The sequence below is a fragment of the Babylonia areolata genome, chromosome 3 (assembly GCF_041734735.1).
Source record: "Babylonia areolata isolate BAREFJ2019XMU chromosome 3, ASM4173473v1, whole genome shotgun sequence".
In the NCBI taxonomy this organism is placed as follows: domain Eukaryota; kingdom Metazoa; phylum Mollusca; class Gastropoda; order Neogastropoda; family Buccinidae; genus Babylonia; species Babylonia areolata.
Genome location: NC_134878.1, coordinates 53406747 through 53427618, shown reverse-complemented (window position 1 = coordinate 53427618; position 20872 = coordinate 53406747). Strand labels below are relative to the sequence as shown.

The following is a 20872-nucleotide window of genomic DNA, read 5'->3' as shown; positions in this document are numbered from 1 at the left end:
GACCCGGACGAGAGAGTGAGGTCGACGTTGCGCAACTCCTCTTCACTTTAAACAAACTCATCGCGCAAGTCATCAGTCATCCAAAATGACCTTTCATCCTTCATCATTTCATCACCCCCAAGTCCTGTGGCAACAGGCGAGCGACGAAACGACAGGTGTGGGTACACTGGCAGTCGCAGCCGCAGACCTGCACGCAGGCGGCTCAGGCCATAGGGTTGTTCTTCGTCGACAGGAGCAGCGATGGAGCTCGGCAGCCGTCTGAGCGTCTGAGCAGCCCTCTTTAGGAATGCACTGCTCACCTCCCTGGCATGAGGAAGGGGCTAGAAAAGGTGCCCTAAAAATTGCCTGCTCCATATCACCCTGGCCAGCATACCGCGGCTGGCGGGGACCCTACATCAGCGGTCGAAACAAAGAGAAAGAAAAGAAAAAAACAAGGATCGTTCCTCTCACCATTGGTGCTTGGAACATAAGGACTCTCCTGGACAGAGATAACGCGGACAGACCCCAAAGGAGAACAGCACTAGTTGCATCCGAACTCGCCAGTTACAACATCGACATTGCAGCCTTGAGTGAGACTCGGCTTGCAGGCGAAGGCGAGCTCTGTGAACGGGGATCTGGTTACACCTTCTTCTGGAGTGGACGAGGAAGCGAAGAGCGACGTGAGGCTGGCGTTGGTTTTGCAGTAAAAACAGCACTTGTCAGCAAGCTAGCTGGAATCCCAAAGGGAGTCAACGATAGGCTTATGACCATGAAACTCCCACTGGCATCTGGCCAGAAGCACCTCACCATTGTCAGTGCCTACGCCCCAACCATGACCAACCCGGATGAAGTGAAGGCGAAGTTCTACGAGGACCTTCACTCTGTCATTGCTGCCATCCCTAAAGCAGACAAGCTCATCATTCTTGGGGACTTCAATGCTTGAGTTGGCTCTGACTACATCTCCTGGGATGGAGTGATTGGAAAGCACGGTGTGGGCCACTGCAACCCAAATGGATTGCTTTTGCTTCAGACCTGTGCAGAGCACGAACTGCTGATAACCAACACAGTTTTCTGCCTCCCTACCCGTAACAGGACGTCATGGATGCACCCTCGCTCAAAGCATTGGCATCTCATCGATTATGTCATCGTCAGGAAAAGGGATAGGCAAGATGTACGTGTAACAAAGACCATGTGCGGCGCGAGTGTTAGACAGACCATCGCCTTGTAGTCTCGAAGCTGAATATTCGAATCCAACCCAAGAGACGCCCCCAAGGCCAGAAGGCTCCAAAACGGCTCAACATCGCTAAGCTGAAAAGCATCACCATCAAACAGTCCTTTGTGGAGCTGCTGGAAGATCGTCTGGAATCCGCCTCTCTGGACAACCAGAATGTGGAGTCTGACTGGAGGACCCTGCGTGAGCTGATCTATAGTACAGCTTCAGAGACCCTGGGACCCATGACCAGAAAGCACAAAGACTGGTTTAATGAAAACTGTGATGAAATCAAGCAGCTTCTGGATGAGAAACGCCGTCTGCATCAAGCCCACCTGAGCAACCCAAAGTCCACATCAAAAAAGGATGCATACAATGACATCCGCAGGACTGTTCAGCAAAAGTTATGCCAGATGCAGGATAAGTGGCTGAGTGACAAAAGCTGATGAGATCCAGGGATATGCTGACAGGCACGATATGAAGAGGTTCTATGATGCCTTAAAAGAAGTCTACGGCCCCACATCCTCAGGATCATCCCCCCTCCTCAGTGCAGATGGGAATACCTTGATCACCGAGAAGGAGAACATTCTCGAACGATGGGCTGAGCACTTCAACAGTGTCTTAAATCGCCCTTCCTCCATAAATGATGAAGCCATAGACCGTCTCCCACAAGTCCCCACCAACGAAGCCCTGGACGATCCGCCAACACTTCTTGAGACCCAGAAACTGAGAAAGCAATCCGTCTGCTATCCAGTGGCAAAGCACCTGGCTCAGACTCCATACCAGCAGAGGTCTACAAGGATGGAGGCACTGTGCTGACTGAGAAGCTTCATCAGCTGTACTCACGCATGTGGAAAGAAGAGACGATCCCCCAGGATTTCAAAGATGCATCTATCATTCACTTGTACAAGCGAAAGGGGAACCGGCAAGCCTGTGATAACCATCGGGGCATTTCCTTGCTCTCCATCGCAGGCAAGATACTTGCCAGGATCCTACTTAACCGCCTCACAGCACACCTTGACCAAGGTCATTTGCCTGAGAGCCAATGTGGATTCCGGAAAGAGCGCGGAACCACCGACATGGTGTTTGCTGCAAGGCAGCTGCAAGAGAAATGTCAGGAGCAAAATGCTGATCTGTTCTCCACCTATGTCGACCTCACTAAGGCCTTCGACACCGTGAGTAGAGAGGGACTGTGGAAGATCATGGCCAAGTACGGATGCCCTCGGAAATTTATTTCCTTGGTCAGCCAATTCCATGAAGGCATGCAGGCTCGAGTCCAGGACAATGGTGAAACATCTGCTCCTTTTGCTGTCACAAATGGTGTGAAGCAAGGCTGCGTCCTGGCTCCAACGCTGTTCAGCCTCATGTTCTCTGCAATGCTTACTGATGCCTTCAGAGATGGCGATGTTGGAATCGGCCTAAAGTACCGAACAGATGGCAAGTTGTTTAACCTTAGAAGGCTTCAAGCAAAAACGAAGGTCATGACAGACATCATCAGAGACTTTTTGTTTGCTGATGATTGTGCCCTCAACGCTGGATCTGAAGCTGACATGCAACTCAGCGTCGACAAGTTTGCCACTGCCAGCAGGAACTTCAGCCTTACCATCAGCACGAGGAAAACTGAAGTTCTCCATCAGCCAGCCCCAGGGAAACCCTACATTGAGCCCAACATCACAGTCAATGGTCAGAGACTCAGTGCGGTGGAGCGGTTCACATACCTTGGCAGCACACTGTCACGAAATGTGACAATCGACGATGAAGTGAATGTCAGGATTGCAAGAGCAAGCGCAGCTTTTGGTAGACTCAATGCAAATGTCTGGAACAGAAGAGGCATTAGTCTTGAGACCAAGCTAAAGGTCTACAGAGCAGTAGTTCTCCCCACACTACTGTACGCCTGCGAAACTTGGACAGTGTACCAACGACATGCCAAGAAGCTGAACCACTTCCACACAACATGCCTCAGGAAGCTACCGAACATCAAGTGGCAAGACAAGACCCCTGACACAGAGGTGCTCGCAAAAGCCACCCTTCCCAGCATCTTCACCATCCTGATGCAGTCCCAGCTTCGCTGGGCTGGACACGTGGCGCGCATGCCAGACCATCGGCTGCCCAAAAGGCTCTTCTATGGCGAACTGCAACAAGGGAAGAGATCACACGGAGGTCAGAAGAAGCGCTTCAGAGATACTCTGAAAGTCTCTCTGAAAGCGTTTGATATCAACCCTGACTCCTGGGAGGAATCTGCAGTGGACCGTGACAAATGGCGCGCTGCTGTGCACAAAGGCGCCAGGTTGTGCGAGGCCAACAGGACTGCTGCAGCTGTTGAGAAGAGGCAGGCCAGAAAGTCACGGGCAAACAAGCTCCCTGACAATGATATGCCTGTCTTTGTCTGCCCCAACTGTCAGCGAACATTTCGTGCGCAGATTGGACTATTCAGCCATCTGCGCACTCACAGATAGATTCATGAGCATCCTTCCCCCCACCCCACCACCACCCTCCCCCCATCCCCCATCTGGATGACATCGATGGTCATCATCGATCTCGATGGACACACCACCACCATAATAACGTTAAGGTAAGGATAAGATGTGGGTCTAAATTGACAGACTATATCAGTTGCACATATGGTGTAAAACAGGGCGATGTGTGCAGCCCTATACTATTTTCACTCTTTATAAATGAACTTGCAAGAGAAGTTATAGAAAATGGTAAGCATGGGGCACGATTCTCTCTTGATTATTTTGAGCTTTTTATTTTACTTTTGGCAGATGACGTTGTTTTGCTTTCAGAAACAGTAATTGGTTTGCAAACTCAGTTGAACAATTTACATAGAGCAGCTTGTTCTCTTGAATTAAAAGTAAACTTGAATAAAAGTAATATTATTGTGTTTCAAAAAGGTGGTTATTTAGCCGCAAGAGAAAGATGGACATATGATAATCTTGTGATGCCAGTAGTTAATGCTTATAAATATTTAGGTATATTGTTTTCAACAAAACTTAGCTTCACTGCAACCTGTATCGATTTGTCTAGTAAAGGTAAGAATGCAGTTCTATGTATTTTGCGACAATTACGTAATTTGAATAATGACAGTTTATCTTTGTTTCTCAAGTTATTTGATTTACAGGTTCAACCCATTGTCCAGTATGGTGCAGAACTTTGGGGCCTTGATACTTCAGCATGCCATATTGAAAAAGTACACTTATTTGCTTTAAAAAAAGTTTCTGGGGATTGAAATGCTAACGCCCAATGATCTTGTATATGGCGAAACTAATAGATATCCAATTTATATAAATTCTACGATACGTTGTATTCGGTACTGGTTGAAGTTAACGAGAATGGATAATCATAGACTGCCATGTAAAGCCTATAGGATGTTACATGATTTAGATGAAAAAGGTTAAAGAAATTGGGCGTCAAATATTCGATGTAAATTATACCAATATGGTTTTGGATATGTATGGATGAATCAAGGTGTCCAGGAAATTAAACAGTTTCTCATTGAATTTAAAGATTGATTGTTTGCAGGTGGCAGGAATGGAACTCACATAAGGAAGACAGCGACCGGTTTGAAATGTACAGAACATTTTGTACTAATCATGAAGTGAAAACGTACTTGCAAATTAGCTTAGACAAACATTTAAAATTCATAATGGCAAGATTTAGATTAGGTATTTCAGAAATTGCTCAACATTATTATCGGTACAGAAAGCATTCTGTGGATGAGTTGAATTGCCCTCTGTGTAGAAGTGGTGTTGAAGATGAGTTACACTTTATTTTATGTTGTCCTGCTTTAAGTAAATTAAGAGAACAGTATATTCCATGAAAGTATTTTAAGTTTCCAAATCAGTTTTGGCTAAGTCTTTTGATGGCATCTAATAAAGAAAGCATTGTAAAGAATTTGTCCATTTACATATATAAAGCATTTAAGTTAAGATCAATAATGATATCATAATTCCTTTGATGATTGTTTCGCCTTGTGCACTTGCATGTTTAATAATGTTGTATACTGCACCCCTTCATGAGGGGCAATGGCCTATATGAATAAATCATCCGAATCCGAATCTCTCAGTCTTACACACACACACACACACACACACACACAAACACAGAGACTGCATACACATACAAATATATTATGGAGAGAGCAGTCTATAAATGAATTAATCAAGACAATCTTTAAATGAATTAATCAAACTAAAACAATTTCAAATTAAATGCTTGCCACTCTAGAAGTATATATAGATGTAACAGACATGTATCCATGTTCTGCTCAGATTGCAGTACATCTGTCCAAAATAGGATTAACGACACATGGCTCAAAATTCTTTTTTTGTTGTTGTTGTTTTTGTTGTTGTAAACTTAGTTTTAAAAATGCATTATTTGGTTTATAAACACCTTATACTCTGGCACATTTACATATAAACATAAGTAATTAACTAACAAAACGAACAAGAATTTCATTGTCCTATTTCCATTTCCTTTCTCAAGAACTGGTACTTGACTAGAGTAGATTCATGACATTCCAAGGCTCTTGACTGTCAGTATCAGCAGAAAGGTCTTGTCACAGTCAGTGATATTACATTCACAAATAAATACATATTATGCTAACCATAGTTATAGTACTATGATATTTATATATGCATTCTACACCATACTATCATTAGTGTAATAATATATCAGAAAAAAATCACAGTGACTGAATGAGTACCACAGCATAATAAAAATTCAAATAATACATTACTGTGATGGTATGGCGGCAATGGCCAGTTGTAATCATAGTGATATTACTTGGAGTATTTCTATTAATACTGTTACTTTTTAGTGTTAGTAATAATAGCACTTGTTAAGTTTAGGTTGCTGCTTCAATTTTTTTTAACATTATCATTATGGTACCAATATACCATTTAACCACTGATACATTACAATAAAGAAATGCAGTAATACACAAATAAAATGTATTTTTTTAAAAATCTGTACACATATCAATACAATAATTGACCTGAATTTTAATCTTTTCTGTTTTCAAATATATTAATTTCAAACTGCCTATTAAAAAAAATCCAAATATTAAAAAACAACAACACACACACACAAAAAACCTCACAACAGATTAAACAGTACCAGTGATCATTACATTTGTAAAGTGTGTATGTATATGTCAGAGTGTGTGCATGTAGTGGGGGGATCAACTGTGAAATGGACTCTCTCTCACTCTGTGAGTCTCCCATTTATGTACTGTAAGCAAACTAAAAAAGACCATCATACAGAAACTGAGAAAAGTTTACATAATTTATGAATAAATAACTGAAGGACTGACAAATTTAAAGAACAGAATTGAAACAAACACATGCATGCACATGTGTGTATAGTGACACATAAACACACATGTACTCAAACACACATACACACAGGTTATATGATACATAAGCATAGAGACACACATAGTGAGGGACACACACAATACAACAAAGATCTATCACTTTGCTGATGTAAGAATGAATACAATTCATAACATATACAAACATGAGTTGAAGTTACACACTCATCAATATCTGCTCTTCAGATGGCCTATGAATGAATCAGTTCAGTTCAGTCTTCCGAACTCTGCCACTTCTACTGCCTGGCCTCTTGAACTTAGTTAAAGATCCTAACTGAGCAAAGACTCAGTGATAGATTAAAGTGCAAATTAGTTCCATCATCTAATAAAAAAAAGTTTTATGTCATAACATTCTTAATATTATATCTATAGACTGAATAATACTGAGTAAAATACAAAGAAATTTATATGATAAAATTACCACAGACAACAATTTCTTTAAAACCTCATAGTTTGCACAGGACAGGAATCAGACCCCTGCCTGAGACTGCGCTAGTGGGTCACCATTAAGTATGTCTTGTTGAATTATAATTTATATCTAAAATCTTATTTGCATACTGTAACCAATATGGTTTTGTGGTTTTATCGTATCAATCAATTGTATTACCACACAGTAATTAGCATACTGCAACCAATATGGTTTCATGGTTTTATGATAACTATTTGTATTACCACACACTGAGTGTGAAAATACTCTGAACTATTAATTGTACAACAATAATAATAATGCACATCATTTTTCAAGCTATTTTCGTCTTTTACTCTCCAAAAATCTTCTCTCTTTTTTTAATATTTTTTTTTAATATATAATAATTATTATTATCAAGAACTGAAGAAATACTAAAGAACTTGATGATTTTATCAGCACAAACTCTAACAATGTTCTGAACATCCACCAATACACACACACACACATATATATATATATACATTATAATGTATATATATATATATGTATGTATCATGTATCCATAAAAGTTTACCAGACTCCTCCCAAACAACACCCATCAACCCCCTCTCCACCTGCCCAACAGAATGTCTTCAGACAACAAACACCGAGTTCAATCGATTGCAAGAAATCACATTTCAAAATGTTAATCTCATAAATTCTAAAACTTACCTATTGTCGAAATGAATGTTGTGTTGAAGGCATCGTCAGAAAACCTAAATAATAAGCAGGTTTTGCCGACACCTGAATCACCGATAAGTAATAATTTGAAAAGGAGATCATACGTCTTCTTTGCCATTATTGCACTCAGAGTAAGAGCATACACTCTGAATGAGGACGTCCACTGAATGTGTAAACAGATCAGTAGACAGTAAAGAGAAAGTCAGAAATTAGACTGCTCTCAAGCGTCTGCTTATGTTCTCAACACGGTGTCTTGACTTCTGTGGCTGTCACAAGCCCACTTCTGCATTTAACATTACGTCATTTCCTAATCCGGGCAGCGAATGATTTCATGCATATGGATAATTAAGGGACATAACTTACACAACCTTGTACACTAACGAAACAAAGAAAATCACTGCATTATGTATCTTTCAGATATACGACGTGTCAAATATTTAACCGTACTATGGTATACAAAAACAATGGTCAATAAAAGTTGTCCGGTTTGCATGAATAATTAGTGTTAACTATTACTTGTATTATCTCAGAGTGTGCGTGCACATTTTCCACAGTTCTTTTGTTGCATTCCTATCTATCTCACTTTATGTTGTTTGTTTTGTTTTGTTTTTTTGTTTTTGTTTTGCTTTGGGTGGAATGGCTGTGAATGGTGGAAGAAAATACTGATGTATTTTGATTGTGTTTTGATTTTTTCATCTTTTTGCTTATTTTCGCATCTTTAGCTTTATACCCTCATTAGGGCGAGGGCTGGTTGTAAAAAAACAACAGTTTAGTTATCTATTAACCTCAAAGATTTTGTTCTCTCTCTCTCTCTCTCTCTCTCTCTCTATATATATATATATATATATATATATATATATATTTGAATGAATCCTCCAAGGAGAGGTGTTAAGCAGTTTTGTTGTGGTGAACATGAAGTGTGGCTCCCACCCTTCCCCCATTATCAGTCCTTCCACCCACGTTGTTTGTAGGTGTGTTTTTTTCATATGAAAATATGGGTGTGTTTTTTTGTTTTAGGGATGCAGGCATCATAGGGAAGTAATCAATTGGATGAGATTCTGTACATGTCAAATGAAAAAAAGTTGAAAGGACCCAATGTTCTTATTCAGTTCATTAATGTCGGCCAGGAATACTGTTGGATTGAGGGCATGGCTAGTAACAGACACTGTAATCATTTTCTTTTTCCTGAGTTGCTTTTACCAAGACCTCATAAAATGCTGTGGCAAGGGACTGAATCCTTCAACTGGTTCATACAGGATTTATTATTACTGACATTTATCCTGGTGTATAGTGCCTATCTTCAGTCAAAGACCAAACTCCACAACAATTTGCACAACAGGTTGTCTACCTGGGAACAGCTGACTGACAGCTGCATGCCTATAGGCGCTCAACATTAGTTTTCCATGTCATGCAACTGAGGCTTCAATCATATGAACACATACACAAGAATGTTAGATTGGATTTTTCTTCAGAAATGTTTTTTCCTGGAACAACCTTTTTGTTCCCATGGGTTCCTTAATATGCACGGCGTGCATAAATACACTCTGGACCTCGGTTTATCGTCTCATCTGAATTACTGGCGTTCAGCCCACCATTCAAAGTTTATTTAAGGAGGATTGGGGCAGAGGGAATACTGGCGAATGTGGGATTTAATACCATGTGTTCAGATTCTCTTGCTTCCAATAGGCAGATGTGTTACTGCTAGGCCGTCATTATACACTTGCCAACGGGATTTAAAAAAAAAAAAAAAAATTAATCTGGAGCAAAGGAGGAGGGAAAGAAATGACTCTCTTTGAGTACACTGAGTGGGAGCAAGAGGAAATAGTGGTGGCAAATACCTCACCACCATAACAGTGAAAAACGTTCCAAAGTAAAATAGAAGAGAATCAATAATAGTGATGATCAAAGAAACTGGTTTGTGTGCAGGTTACTCAGAGACAATTCTATGAAAGGGTTGTCATAGTCCCTTAGTTTCACACACCGTCTCTGGATACAATGGCACATAGAATTATGGCATTTCACCAGATGTGTATCCAGAAGCTATGATGTTTTTATTCATGTAGGAGTTATTTCAAAATTCTATATACAATTACAGACACATAGAATGATGGCATTTACTTAGATTTGCAATGCTGTTTTTATATTTATATGGAAGTTATAACTAAGTCCAACATAAAATGTTTATATGGGGAACAGGTGAAGTAGGAAAATGAAAAGTGCAGGGAGAATGTCTCTGATGATTCATGTGGTTTTCCATGGACTCCAGACGTAAGGAAATTTCTTCATCACTTTTTTCATCCAGCATTCGATATTCTTGCTGTCTCAGCTATACAACTGTTACCATTAAACTTTGAAGCATGGATCTGATGTTTTGAAGAGAAGCTAACAAAGAAATCACTTTCAAAAGCAGAAGACTGTGTGTGTGTGACTGTGTGTGTGTGTGTGTGTGTGTGCACTTTGTTCACAAGGTGCATAGTTGTTAAGACAAGATATGCTGAGATTTTTTGTTGTTTGTTGTTGTGAGTGTTGTCTTGATAAATGTAACTGTTGGGACACAGTCCACTGATCTTCTGTGATCTCACATATGCATTAAAATGCTGTGAGCAAATTTCTTTTACAACATAAACATATGCTTTTGCACTCATTCATTCATACAACACAAATCAGATAGTTTATAAAAGGTGCCTTTATTACTCAGTATTCGCATTTTTCTGTAGTTCATTTCCCCTTTCCAATTGAAAAACAAAACCAAAAAAAAAACCAAGTTATGCCCTGTATATAAAAAGCTTTCAAAAGACCTTTTTAGAAAGAGAGGGAAAAGAAAACAAAAGCTGGACCAGCATGAGGTCCTTTACTGATAGCATATATTGTTTCACTGAAAAGTGAATCAGCAAACACCATGTGTATCTTTGTATGAATTTGTACATTTCATGAAAAAAAATGGATGCAAAAATTGGCCACAGCTTTCACTCAACTTTCATGCCTCCAGTAAGTACACAAATTAAATTTCATTCTTATCTTTCATTCATGAACTGATAAGCACAGCTTTAATGGCATGCATAAAAGGAAAAAAAACCTGATTTTTAAACAACAAAAGAAAGTGAACTGAAAGCAAAACAGAAAATAAGAATTAAAATCACTCAGTTATTCTTATTCTTGTTCCTTATAGTCCAGCCGACCGCACAGGGCCATATTAGGACTGTCAAACCATACAAATGCTCAACCGCATCAACACAAAACTGTCACATCTACAAAAAAACCACTAAGACAAACCCAGAAAACAAAGTTCATGACAAAGTATCCCAACCATTTTGCTCCTTATGGCAAATAAGACAAGGCCAGCCCTTCCGCTTAATTTATCATCCCCAGATTACAAAAAATTGTAAAAAAAAGGAAAAAATCAATACTTCAAAACCAAACAAAAAATACATAAAAAGGCAAATAACACTGAAGAGTTTCAGTTTCAGTTTCAGTAGCTCAAGGAGGCGTCACTGCGTTCGGACAAATCCATATACGCTACACCACATCTGCCAAGCAGATGCCTGACCAGCAGCGTAACCCAATGCGCTTAGTCAGGCCTTGAGAAATAAATAAATAAATAAAATAATAAATAAATAAATAAATAATAATAATAGGTAAATACATAAAAAAAAAAAGAACTACTACTACTGATAATAATAAGTAAAAGGCGCAAAATCTTGATGAAGTCAACTGTAAGCGTACAAAATAAATAAATAAATATATAAATAAGTAACTAAATAAATAATAGTAATATAATTTTTTAAATATATATATATATATATATATATATATAATAAAATAAATTTTAAAAAAAGTCAACAATGATGATAAATAAGCAAATAAATGTAAACATGAAGAATGGGCAGCTAGTGCCCATCCCAGTGTTTACATCTCGCAACCTAACCGCCAGAGCAAAACCGCCTAGATAGTACATCACAGACTGCGGAAAAGAGAAAACAGTGTTAAGGCTTGCTTGAAAAAAGAAAGGGGAATGGACTGGGAAGGCAGAAAAAGGAGACAACAGTGAAGAAAGACAAAAGGCAGAAACAAAGAGAATGACAGAAAAGAGGAAATTTCCAGCACAGAATTTCCAGGAGGGGATGCTATTAAAACTGAAAGACCCCCGGCATCCCCACAGGAGAAATCCCTCTGTTTATGACCTCTAAGTCATTCTTTAATCTATTTTATAAAAAAAAAAAAAAAAAAAAAAAAGGTAAAGGAAAAACCAATCAAGCATTGTAACAAAATGTGATCCCCAACCCATACACATTGTTTGATAAACTGTTCCATATCCAATAATAAGAACGTAGTACTCATATGATATATGGATAATGATGTGAGATAAATATAAGTTTCCAGTATAATTATTAGAGATGAAAAAAGGTTAGTTAAATATCAGAAACATAGTACATACGGGTGAAACTGAAATAAGGGTAAACTAAAACTGCTTTTGTTGCTAAATGTGTTATTAAGAGGCGAACGATGTGTACAGTGAAAGACTGCTGTGACGCTGTCGTGTGTAACTGTATTTTTATTTATATGAATGTGAGCTTAAACGAGAGTGGGGCACATGTGTATGCTTTCATGTGTGTGTGTGTTTGGCTTTATGCATATCTAGACAAATACAGACAAAGGCTTTGTCTTAATAGAAAACTTATCTTCTTTTTTTTAATATGAAAAAAAAACAACTACAGAGTTTAAACACTGTGCGAAATAGTCACTAGTATCCATATTTGATTGTAATACAAAGTAATATAACAACAAACAGGCAAGTACTTTAGAATAAAGAAACACATTACCAATCGAAAATAGAAGTCTGCAACACAACATTCTAAATCACAGTGTATAAAAATCAACTTGTTAAAATCGAGTAACATGACACTGTAAACAGTGTGTTTAACATTTGATCACAACACATGATTTAGATACTAAAAACAACAGCGTCCCCCTCCCTTACTTTACCTGTTTCTCTTCCCTTAAATGAATGAATGAAATAAAATAAATCACACATTTCAACTCATGAGTCTGAAAATGTACACGGTGCCTTTTCCTGATAGATGCTCTTAATGATATGATTCAGAAATGTACAAGTGACTGGTTTATGTGTCAACAGCTTTAGAAACTTACTTTATCACAATTGTTAATCACACACACAAAAAAACAACCACCACTGAACAGAAGGAAAACGTTCAAGGGGAAATGCTGCGTATCTGTCCTATTGAATACCAGCCAAAAAATGTCTCTGGAACAACAGAGGTAGTAAAATATCACACTCATAATATACAATATTAATATATACATTGGATGATGAAAGGTACAAATCAGTGGCAAGAACACAGAGTAGATGAAACAAATTTCTTAACAAAACACCTGTCAACATATCGGCAAAACAATCTTTGAAGTAACATTTTTTTCTTTCAACGTTCTGTGGTTGTGGTCAAATGGATGGTCAGGTTTATAAATGTTATTCATTTCATGGACTGTGTGATACTTTGTTATATATCTCTCTTAAGTGGAAAAGACTACAAGATCAATTTTATTTTGAGCACTTTATAGATATAATATGCAAATGTGTTTCAACATCTGACTTGGTTCTTCACATTATGCTCCAAACCTTATTGAACCTCCCCACCCATTCCCCCAAACTGTGTATTTAAGCCACATTTCAAAGGTCAGAAAACATTCAAAAACTATAAGAAAAACAACAAAAAACCAAAAAAATACAACAGGCAAGGCCTTTAAGACTCATATGCGATTCCCACTTAATGATACACAGGAGTTACGGAACAGAAGAAAAAAGAACAGATGCTGCAAAGCATATCACTTTGCAACAAATATTTTTGATTGAACATTGTTGCGACTTGACCTTTTTCCACCAATATAAGTGACCTTGAACCCATGCTCTTGACCCTGACTGCCCATAAAAAATCATTTTAAAATCCATCTCACCATGACGAATCACTGTACAAAGATAAAGAACACATATGCAAGGCCTTATCTGTTCATTACCCTCAAGCTATTCTGACTTTCATCATGTGTTACGTTGTGACCTTGACCTTGGACACTGAATTTTAGTGGGGAACATACTGCTGCCATGCTACCATGGTCAGTAAGAAAACAAAGTTTGATGAAAAATGGATGTAAGTCATGTTTTATATTGAGATTTTTTTTTCCATTGAGATTTTTTCCTATTTTGCTAGTGATCTGGACCTTTTAACTCTCACCCTCTTATCACATCATGAGTGAATGACTGGAAAAATACCTACCACCCTATTAAGCATGGTTCCTACACCATTTGTGGTAGCTGAGACAATGCATACATTAAAGTTTATGACAGTGACAAACTCACACAGAAAAATGAGACTCGATGATTACAAACACTCATTTTGTTTAAACATATGAGTCAAAAAGAGTAAAAGGGGCACAGGAGGATAACTCAGTTTCTCTCCCTTTTCGTGAACCTTTAAATTTCAATCAGTACATGAAAGGGAACTGCCACATAATTCATCTCAGCATCATATGCGTACTCCAAAGTTAATAACAATCAGCCATGTAATTCATCACAGTCTCTTATGTACAGTTCAACATGACAAAACTGGTATCACACTTGTCTCCATTTTGTCAGTAAAATTTTGGAAAGGATGAGCATGATGGATAGAAGAAACTGGTTACTTTTACCAGACCCATGTGACCTTGCAATAAAACCAAGGTTGTTCTGAAAATACAAAGATCTGGTAGCAAACTAGAAAAGCACCAAAACAACAATCAGGACCATACCAGATTCAACAAAGGCATTGGTAATGAAAGCAGTGGCTACATTTTCTAAGTTATCCGGTGAAGAACATGTGTAGCATATAGCAGCAGTGTGTGTGTGACACAAAGGCATCTATATGTTAATAACCATCACATAATTTCCAGGTGATGTTTTACAGTGAAAATAAAAAGGAAATTTTCATTTAAAAGACTCCATTTCTGAATGATGAATATATCCAGCACTTACATCTTGGTGCAATAAAAATTCACTCAAATAAGTCAAAGAGTCATTTGATCTAACTATGCAGAAAAAAAAATCAATCAGTCTAACCCTTACATGGCCAACTATGTTCAAGCTACTAACAGCTGCACAGTACAGATGGAAACCGGCTGTGCAGCAGAGCAGCCAGTGGGAATGTGGGGTACTTGTTTTTTCGCTGCCATGTGGCACACTGTCAGCAGCAAAATCATTTTCTGCCAAATGATTTTTAATAAGACTTGCAATTTGCTGTCCCATACAGCGTAGTATAAAGCAAGACTGCTAGTAACAATCTTAACTGTTTGAAGAACTTACCATCATTCAGACTAAGTTTAAAAGAAGCCGCTGAAAATAGCTCCAAACCGCATGCGAATTGGTTCAACAGTGAGAAGGATGTACATGTAGCAGGAAGTGCTGACTAAGTTTGGTGCTATTTATTGAAGAGTGGTACAAGTTTGTTAACTCTAATGCTCAAGTCGCTGACTGGCGCCAGCAGCATTCTCTCTACAAGTCGCTGTGTGGCGACTGTGGTGTTTTTGATGCAAGTTGCCAAGCGGCAACTACAGCAACTAAAAGGTTAATACTGAGTCATCAAACTGCTCTTTGTTTCCAACAGATCATCATTTCAGCGTTATGTAACTAGCTGTACCCTCCAATGACAACGTGTTGATCATAATCGAGAGAATGGATTTTATGGAACCTGCCACAATATACCAGACACCCTTTGTTGTCAATTCAACATACTCCCTCTAACGATAGACAGGGGAAAATAAGATGATGTAAAAAAAAAAAATTTAATGGAATAAAACAAGCAATATTGTACACTAAGGAAAGCAGCAAAGAGTTCAAAGCTTTCTCACATATAGATCCCCCTTCTCTTCAAACCTTCAGATGGGTTATCATTGTATCAAAATCAAAACAAAAAGTGTGCTTTTCTTTTAATGTCATGCTTCCAGTTTATCCAGGTATGTCTTACATTCAAACTCAATATCCATGCACATACACACAAACACACACATACACACAACACACACACTCATGAACACAAAGAAAACTGTGAACAAGAAATAATGCTGTGTAAGCACAATAACAATCAAAGCCATTAATTTTTGTGTGCTGTATTTGAATAAAAAAATTTTGGCCTTAACACACAGGCATGCAAGCACACACACACACACACACACACACACACACACACACACACACACACACACTTACTCACTCATACACAGAGATACATGTACATTTTAATCACAATCAATTTTTTTTTTTAACGAGATCTCTCATGCAGATAAAGCTTGATCACAAATCGTAACAGTAACAATTCAAAGTCCTTGTGAAACAAAATAATACAAACTCACTATATGAAACATCACATGAGATTAACAAAAATAAAAACAAAAAAAGGATACAACTTTGCGCGTTAAGTCATGCTTTTCCACCAAAAGATCAGCATTCCAAACCATTTAAAAAAAAATGATGATACATAACATCAAGTCTAAAAAAATCTGAGAACATATATTTGAATACATGTGTACCTGAATAAAATTGGAACATAAACACTTTGAGTGTTTCATCTTTGTTGCTCTAATCTTCTCCACATCCCCCAAAATAAAACTCAAAAACTTAGCATTCTGAAATAGATCTTCCAACATAAAATCTAAAACTGAAACTGACTCATTTTTTCTACATAGGATTTTTCTAAAAACAAAAAAACAACAACACATAATTACACTGCTTAGAATGATACAGTCTTTAAAGCAAGATCTTCATGACAGTATATGTAGATAATGCTTGTTTCAATGGTAACACCGTCTTGGAATGCTTGTTGAACTGAAAGCTAATCCACCATACTCTGCACTCGCCTTGCTCCACAAGTGGACAAAAGGTCAGCCTTGTGACTGCAAGGCATCCCAACTTTTCACAACAGTGTGCTAAAACTGCAAATGGCACAAGGTAGCTCCAAGTTAATGTCAACTGAATCTCAGAACAGATGAAAAACTGGGAAACACCCAACACTAAAAGCATAAAGAAAAGTCTTTTCCCAAACAGAGGAATTCATGCTGAATTATTAACAATGACAACAACAAAAAAGTGAAACATTTGCCAAAGAAGTTATCTGTTGTGTTTGTGAATATAAACAGCAGTATTTTTCAAGGAAAGAGCATTCAGGATAATACTGGGGAAAAAGCACATTTCCTGAGCAGTGATCAGCAAGCTCTTGCACACAGTACACCTGCTTTTCAGTTGGAACTGAAACTCACCATGCTGGTGGACAACAATGATCCTACCTTTAAGTTGGAAGTGACTCCATAGTGAGTGCTCTGCAATTACACTCTGCCACATTCCTACAACCTTTTTGCCCAAAATTTACCCTGGAGTTTTTTTGTACACGCATCCAGAATCATTTCAAAGTATCTTGATTTTCTAAGTGTTTTGCAGTGAGAAACTAATGGTATGTAAATAAGTGGAAACAGAAAAAAATCTCCTGACAGAGGTAAAGATAAAGGGACAAAGGCTAACAACAACAACAACAACAAAATAAAAACAAGTAGACCTACTATGCAGGTAATCTTTTTCCTTTTTTTTCTCTCATAAACACATTTTAAAACCTGAAAATTATGTTCATGCTTCAAAGCTTACCCAGTTTTAAGCTACATCCAAAGTTTTACCATTCCCAATTTTGTTCCACATGTTATCATACAAAAAAGACTAGGTCAGTGATAACTACTGCTGTTCACAATTTTTTTTTTTTTATTTTTTTTTTTTTTTTAAATAAATAAAAAGAAACTGATTTATGAAAGAAGGAAAAAACAACAACACATTAACTGTGATGGATCTGATCTGCAATTAGCAGCTAATTTTACCCATAACATTCAGACAGTTTTTTTGTACGAGTATATATATACAGTTTTTAGTGAAATTCTGTCCATTCAGTCTGTGAATCCCATCACATCAAATTCTGAGCGATTGTCCTTCGCTGATGCTGGGAGTGGATGGGTTAAGATGACAGGTCCTCCAGCTGATGTGCGTTTATACAGAATTTCCTCTGCAGTTTCAGGATTTCAGGTACCTGGCAAATGCACAGACCACAGTTACTGAAATGTCAAAAGAGAGAGAGAGTGTGTGTGCATGTGCATGTGCATGTAAGCATACACTGCTTTGCATATGTGCACAAGTGTGGATACATTTTGTGTTTCTGGGATTGTTCATCTGCTGTAGTTATTTGCCTGTGTACAAGTCAAATGCTGAACACCATCGTCTTGAAGCCATGTGTTTTTGTCTTAACTGTGATAAGAGTTAATGCCACGCTGACTGCAAAACACTGTGATGTTCTGGAGCTGCTCATTTTGAGAAATCAGTTGTCTATAAATGATATAAGTGTCATGTTAATTTGTTTCCATGGTTTTTAAAAGTATCAATGGGCAGGCAAATCAATTCCTGTCCCCCCCCCCCCTTCTCTGTGTGAATGTACAGGAGTGTATGTGTGGACTGGGGAGGGAGGGCGTGGGGGGGGGGGGGGGGGGGGTGTCTGTAAAATGACATCAGTCTGGATAAAAATGGAAATGTATTTTCTAATTTTGAAATAATTAGGACAGGAAGTTCCTATAATTATGCAGTTCATGTATCTGCCCTTAAGTAACACGCTTTTAGTAGAATGCAAGAAACATATAACACTACAAATAAATACATCAGAAATATATTAGCTCACAATCAAAACACTTGAACATCAAACTCACAAGTTATAAAAAAAAATTTGAAGACCATATTTTTCTTTAAATAAAGGAAAGCAACAAACACAGAAAAGTCATGCACAGATAAACAAACAAAAGGATGCAAATTGAAACAAATGTTAACCACAGCATTTGCTCATTATCTAAAGATTTGATTCTTGTTTGGACATTTTTCTTTCTTTCTTTTTAAAAAAAAAAGTTTTAGTTCACCAGAAGTCACACTATAAACAGAATGTTCTGCAAGTGGTATGGTTGACATATAAACTTTCAACACTGGGTAAATTCACAGCCACAAGTGATAGACATCATGCCATATATCCTTAGTGCTGTACTCTTGAATATGTATCACTGCATGAATTTAAACAACCAACCAAGTCAGTGAAATTTTGCATCAATGACAGAAATAAGTAAGAACTATTTCATAACCAAGTCAGTGGAAAAATATACCAAAAATGACAAATCAAAAGTAAGGCCCAAGTTACCTCATTGAGTTTGACAACAGAATTACTTCTGCCGATGACAACTAAAATGGAAACACATCAAAATATCAAAGGAAGTTTAGGGCTCAGACACCTGAAGAAAAAAAAAGGCAGACAGACTGAGACTGATAAACAGACGGACAGAATGTCATCTTGAAAAACAAAAGCAAAAAAACTAAAATCTCTCTCTCTCAAACACACCCACAAAAGCGTACCCCCCCACACAATCACTGAATATCTCTGTGCAGAAAAGAATGTCACATACAGGGGTCTTCAGGATCCTCTCCACACTGCAACACTACTTCTTCCCTTCAGGATCCATCCACCTACACAATCTCATCACTAACAAACAACAGGCAGAACAACTCATTTGAAGCCACCATCCATCCGTCTCCTGAACAATCTCATTATTGACAAACATGTGGCAGAACAACTCAACAGGAGCCACTATCCATCTCCTAAACAATCTCATTGCTGACAAACAACAGGCAGAACAATTCACTTGGAGGCACCATCCATTTCCTAAACAATCAATCATTGACAAACAACTGGCAGAACAACTCAACAGGAACCACCATCCGTCTCCTAAACAATCTCACAATTAACAAATAACTGGCAGAACAACTCAACAGGAACCACCATCCGTCTCCTAAACAATCTCACAACTAACAAACAACAGGCAGAACAACTCAACAGGAACCACCATCCGTCTCCAAACAATCTCACAACTGACAAACAACTGGCAGAACAACTCAACAGGAACCACCATCCGTCTCCAAAACAATCTCACAACTGACAAACAACTGGCAGAACAACTCAACAGGAACCACCATCCGTCTCCTAAACAATCTCACAACTGACAAACAACTGGCAGAACAACTCAACAGGAACCACCATCCGTCTCCAAAACAATCTCACAACTGACAAACAACTGGCAGAACAACTCAACAGGAACCACCATCCGTCTCCAAAACAATCTCACAACTGACAAACAACAGGCAGAACAACTCAACAGGAACCACCATCCGTCTCCTAAACAATCTCACAACTGACAAACAACAGGCAGAACAACTCAACAGGAACCACCATCTGTCTCCTAAACAATCTCACAACTGACAAACAACAGGCAGAACAACTCAACAGGAACCACCATCTGTCTCCTAAAAATCTCACAACTGACAAACAACGGGCAGAACAACTCAACAGGAGTCACCATCTGTCTCCTAAACAATCTCACAACTGACAAACAACAGGCAGAACAACTCAACAGGAACCACCATCCGTCTCCAAAACAATCTCACAACTGACAAACAAAAGGCAGAACAACTCAACAGGAGCCACCATCCGTCTCCAGAACAATCTCATCAACAACAGACAGCAGGCAAAACAACTCACTTGGAGGCCCAGTCTGTGCGTCCATGGCCTAGAGGTTTTCCGAAATTCCCCCCCGGGCTGTTGCTGAGGGGCATAGGTTGGGCCCTCTTCCAGTTCATGTTGCCTCCTGCACCTGCTGCACATGAAATACCAACACATTATCTTGCATCATTTGTAACCTAATGTACTTTTTTTTTACCCCCCCCCCCCCCCCCTCCATTCCCCAATCATTTACTATATAAACAATTTCGAACAGGAATCTCCATTCAAAACCAACTCTTCTTTTAAAAAAAAAATCTTTTGTAAACATACAATGTCATGTTCTTCCTGTCCTTCTGACCAACTGCACTAACCTTGATATCTAGACTGCAAACTTGACTGTCTTATTGTTCAACAAACTTGTCTCTGACACACACTTTCAAACGCATGAACCTACACAACATAACTACATTATCTCTGGAAGGATTGCGTTAGTGTAGACATATCTGCCATTCACATTTTAAACTTATACCATTCTCTCTTGCCCTTTTGGCTATGACAATTGTTCTGCTGATCACTGA

The 20872-nt window shown here is 38.4% G+C and overlaps 2 protein-coding genes across 4 annotated transcripts in view; both read right to left on the bottom strand.

The window, feature by feature from the left end:
• The window catches only part of LOC143280101 (ras-related protein Rab-10-like), a 32669-nt gene extending 24702 nt beyond the window's left edge, over positions 1–7967 (bottom strand). The window contains exon 1 of the mRNA XM_076584644.1: positions 7684–7967. Within this exon, the coding sequence (XP_076440759.1) occupies positions 7684–7810 (127 nt within the window). The 5' untranslated portion in view covers positions 7811–7967. The remainder of the gene's footprint in view (positions 1–7683) is intronic.
• A 2405-nt stretch (positions 7968–10372) lies between these two features.
• LOC143280100 (serine/threonine-protein kinase ICK-like) overlaps positions 10373–20872 on the bottom strand; it is a 95465-nt gene continuing 84965 nt past the window's right edge. For all 3 annotated transcript variants that reach the window (XM_076584640.1, XM_076584642.1, XM_076584643.1), the window contains 2 exons: positions 20334–20448; positions 10373–17798 (listed from right to left, as the gene is read on the bottom strand). In XM_076584640.1, the coding sequence (XP_076440755.1) occupies positions 17783–17798; positions 20334–20448 (131 nt within the window). In that variant the 3' untranslated portion in view covers positions 10373–17782. The remainder of the gene's footprint in view (positions 17799–20333; positions 20449–20872) is intronic.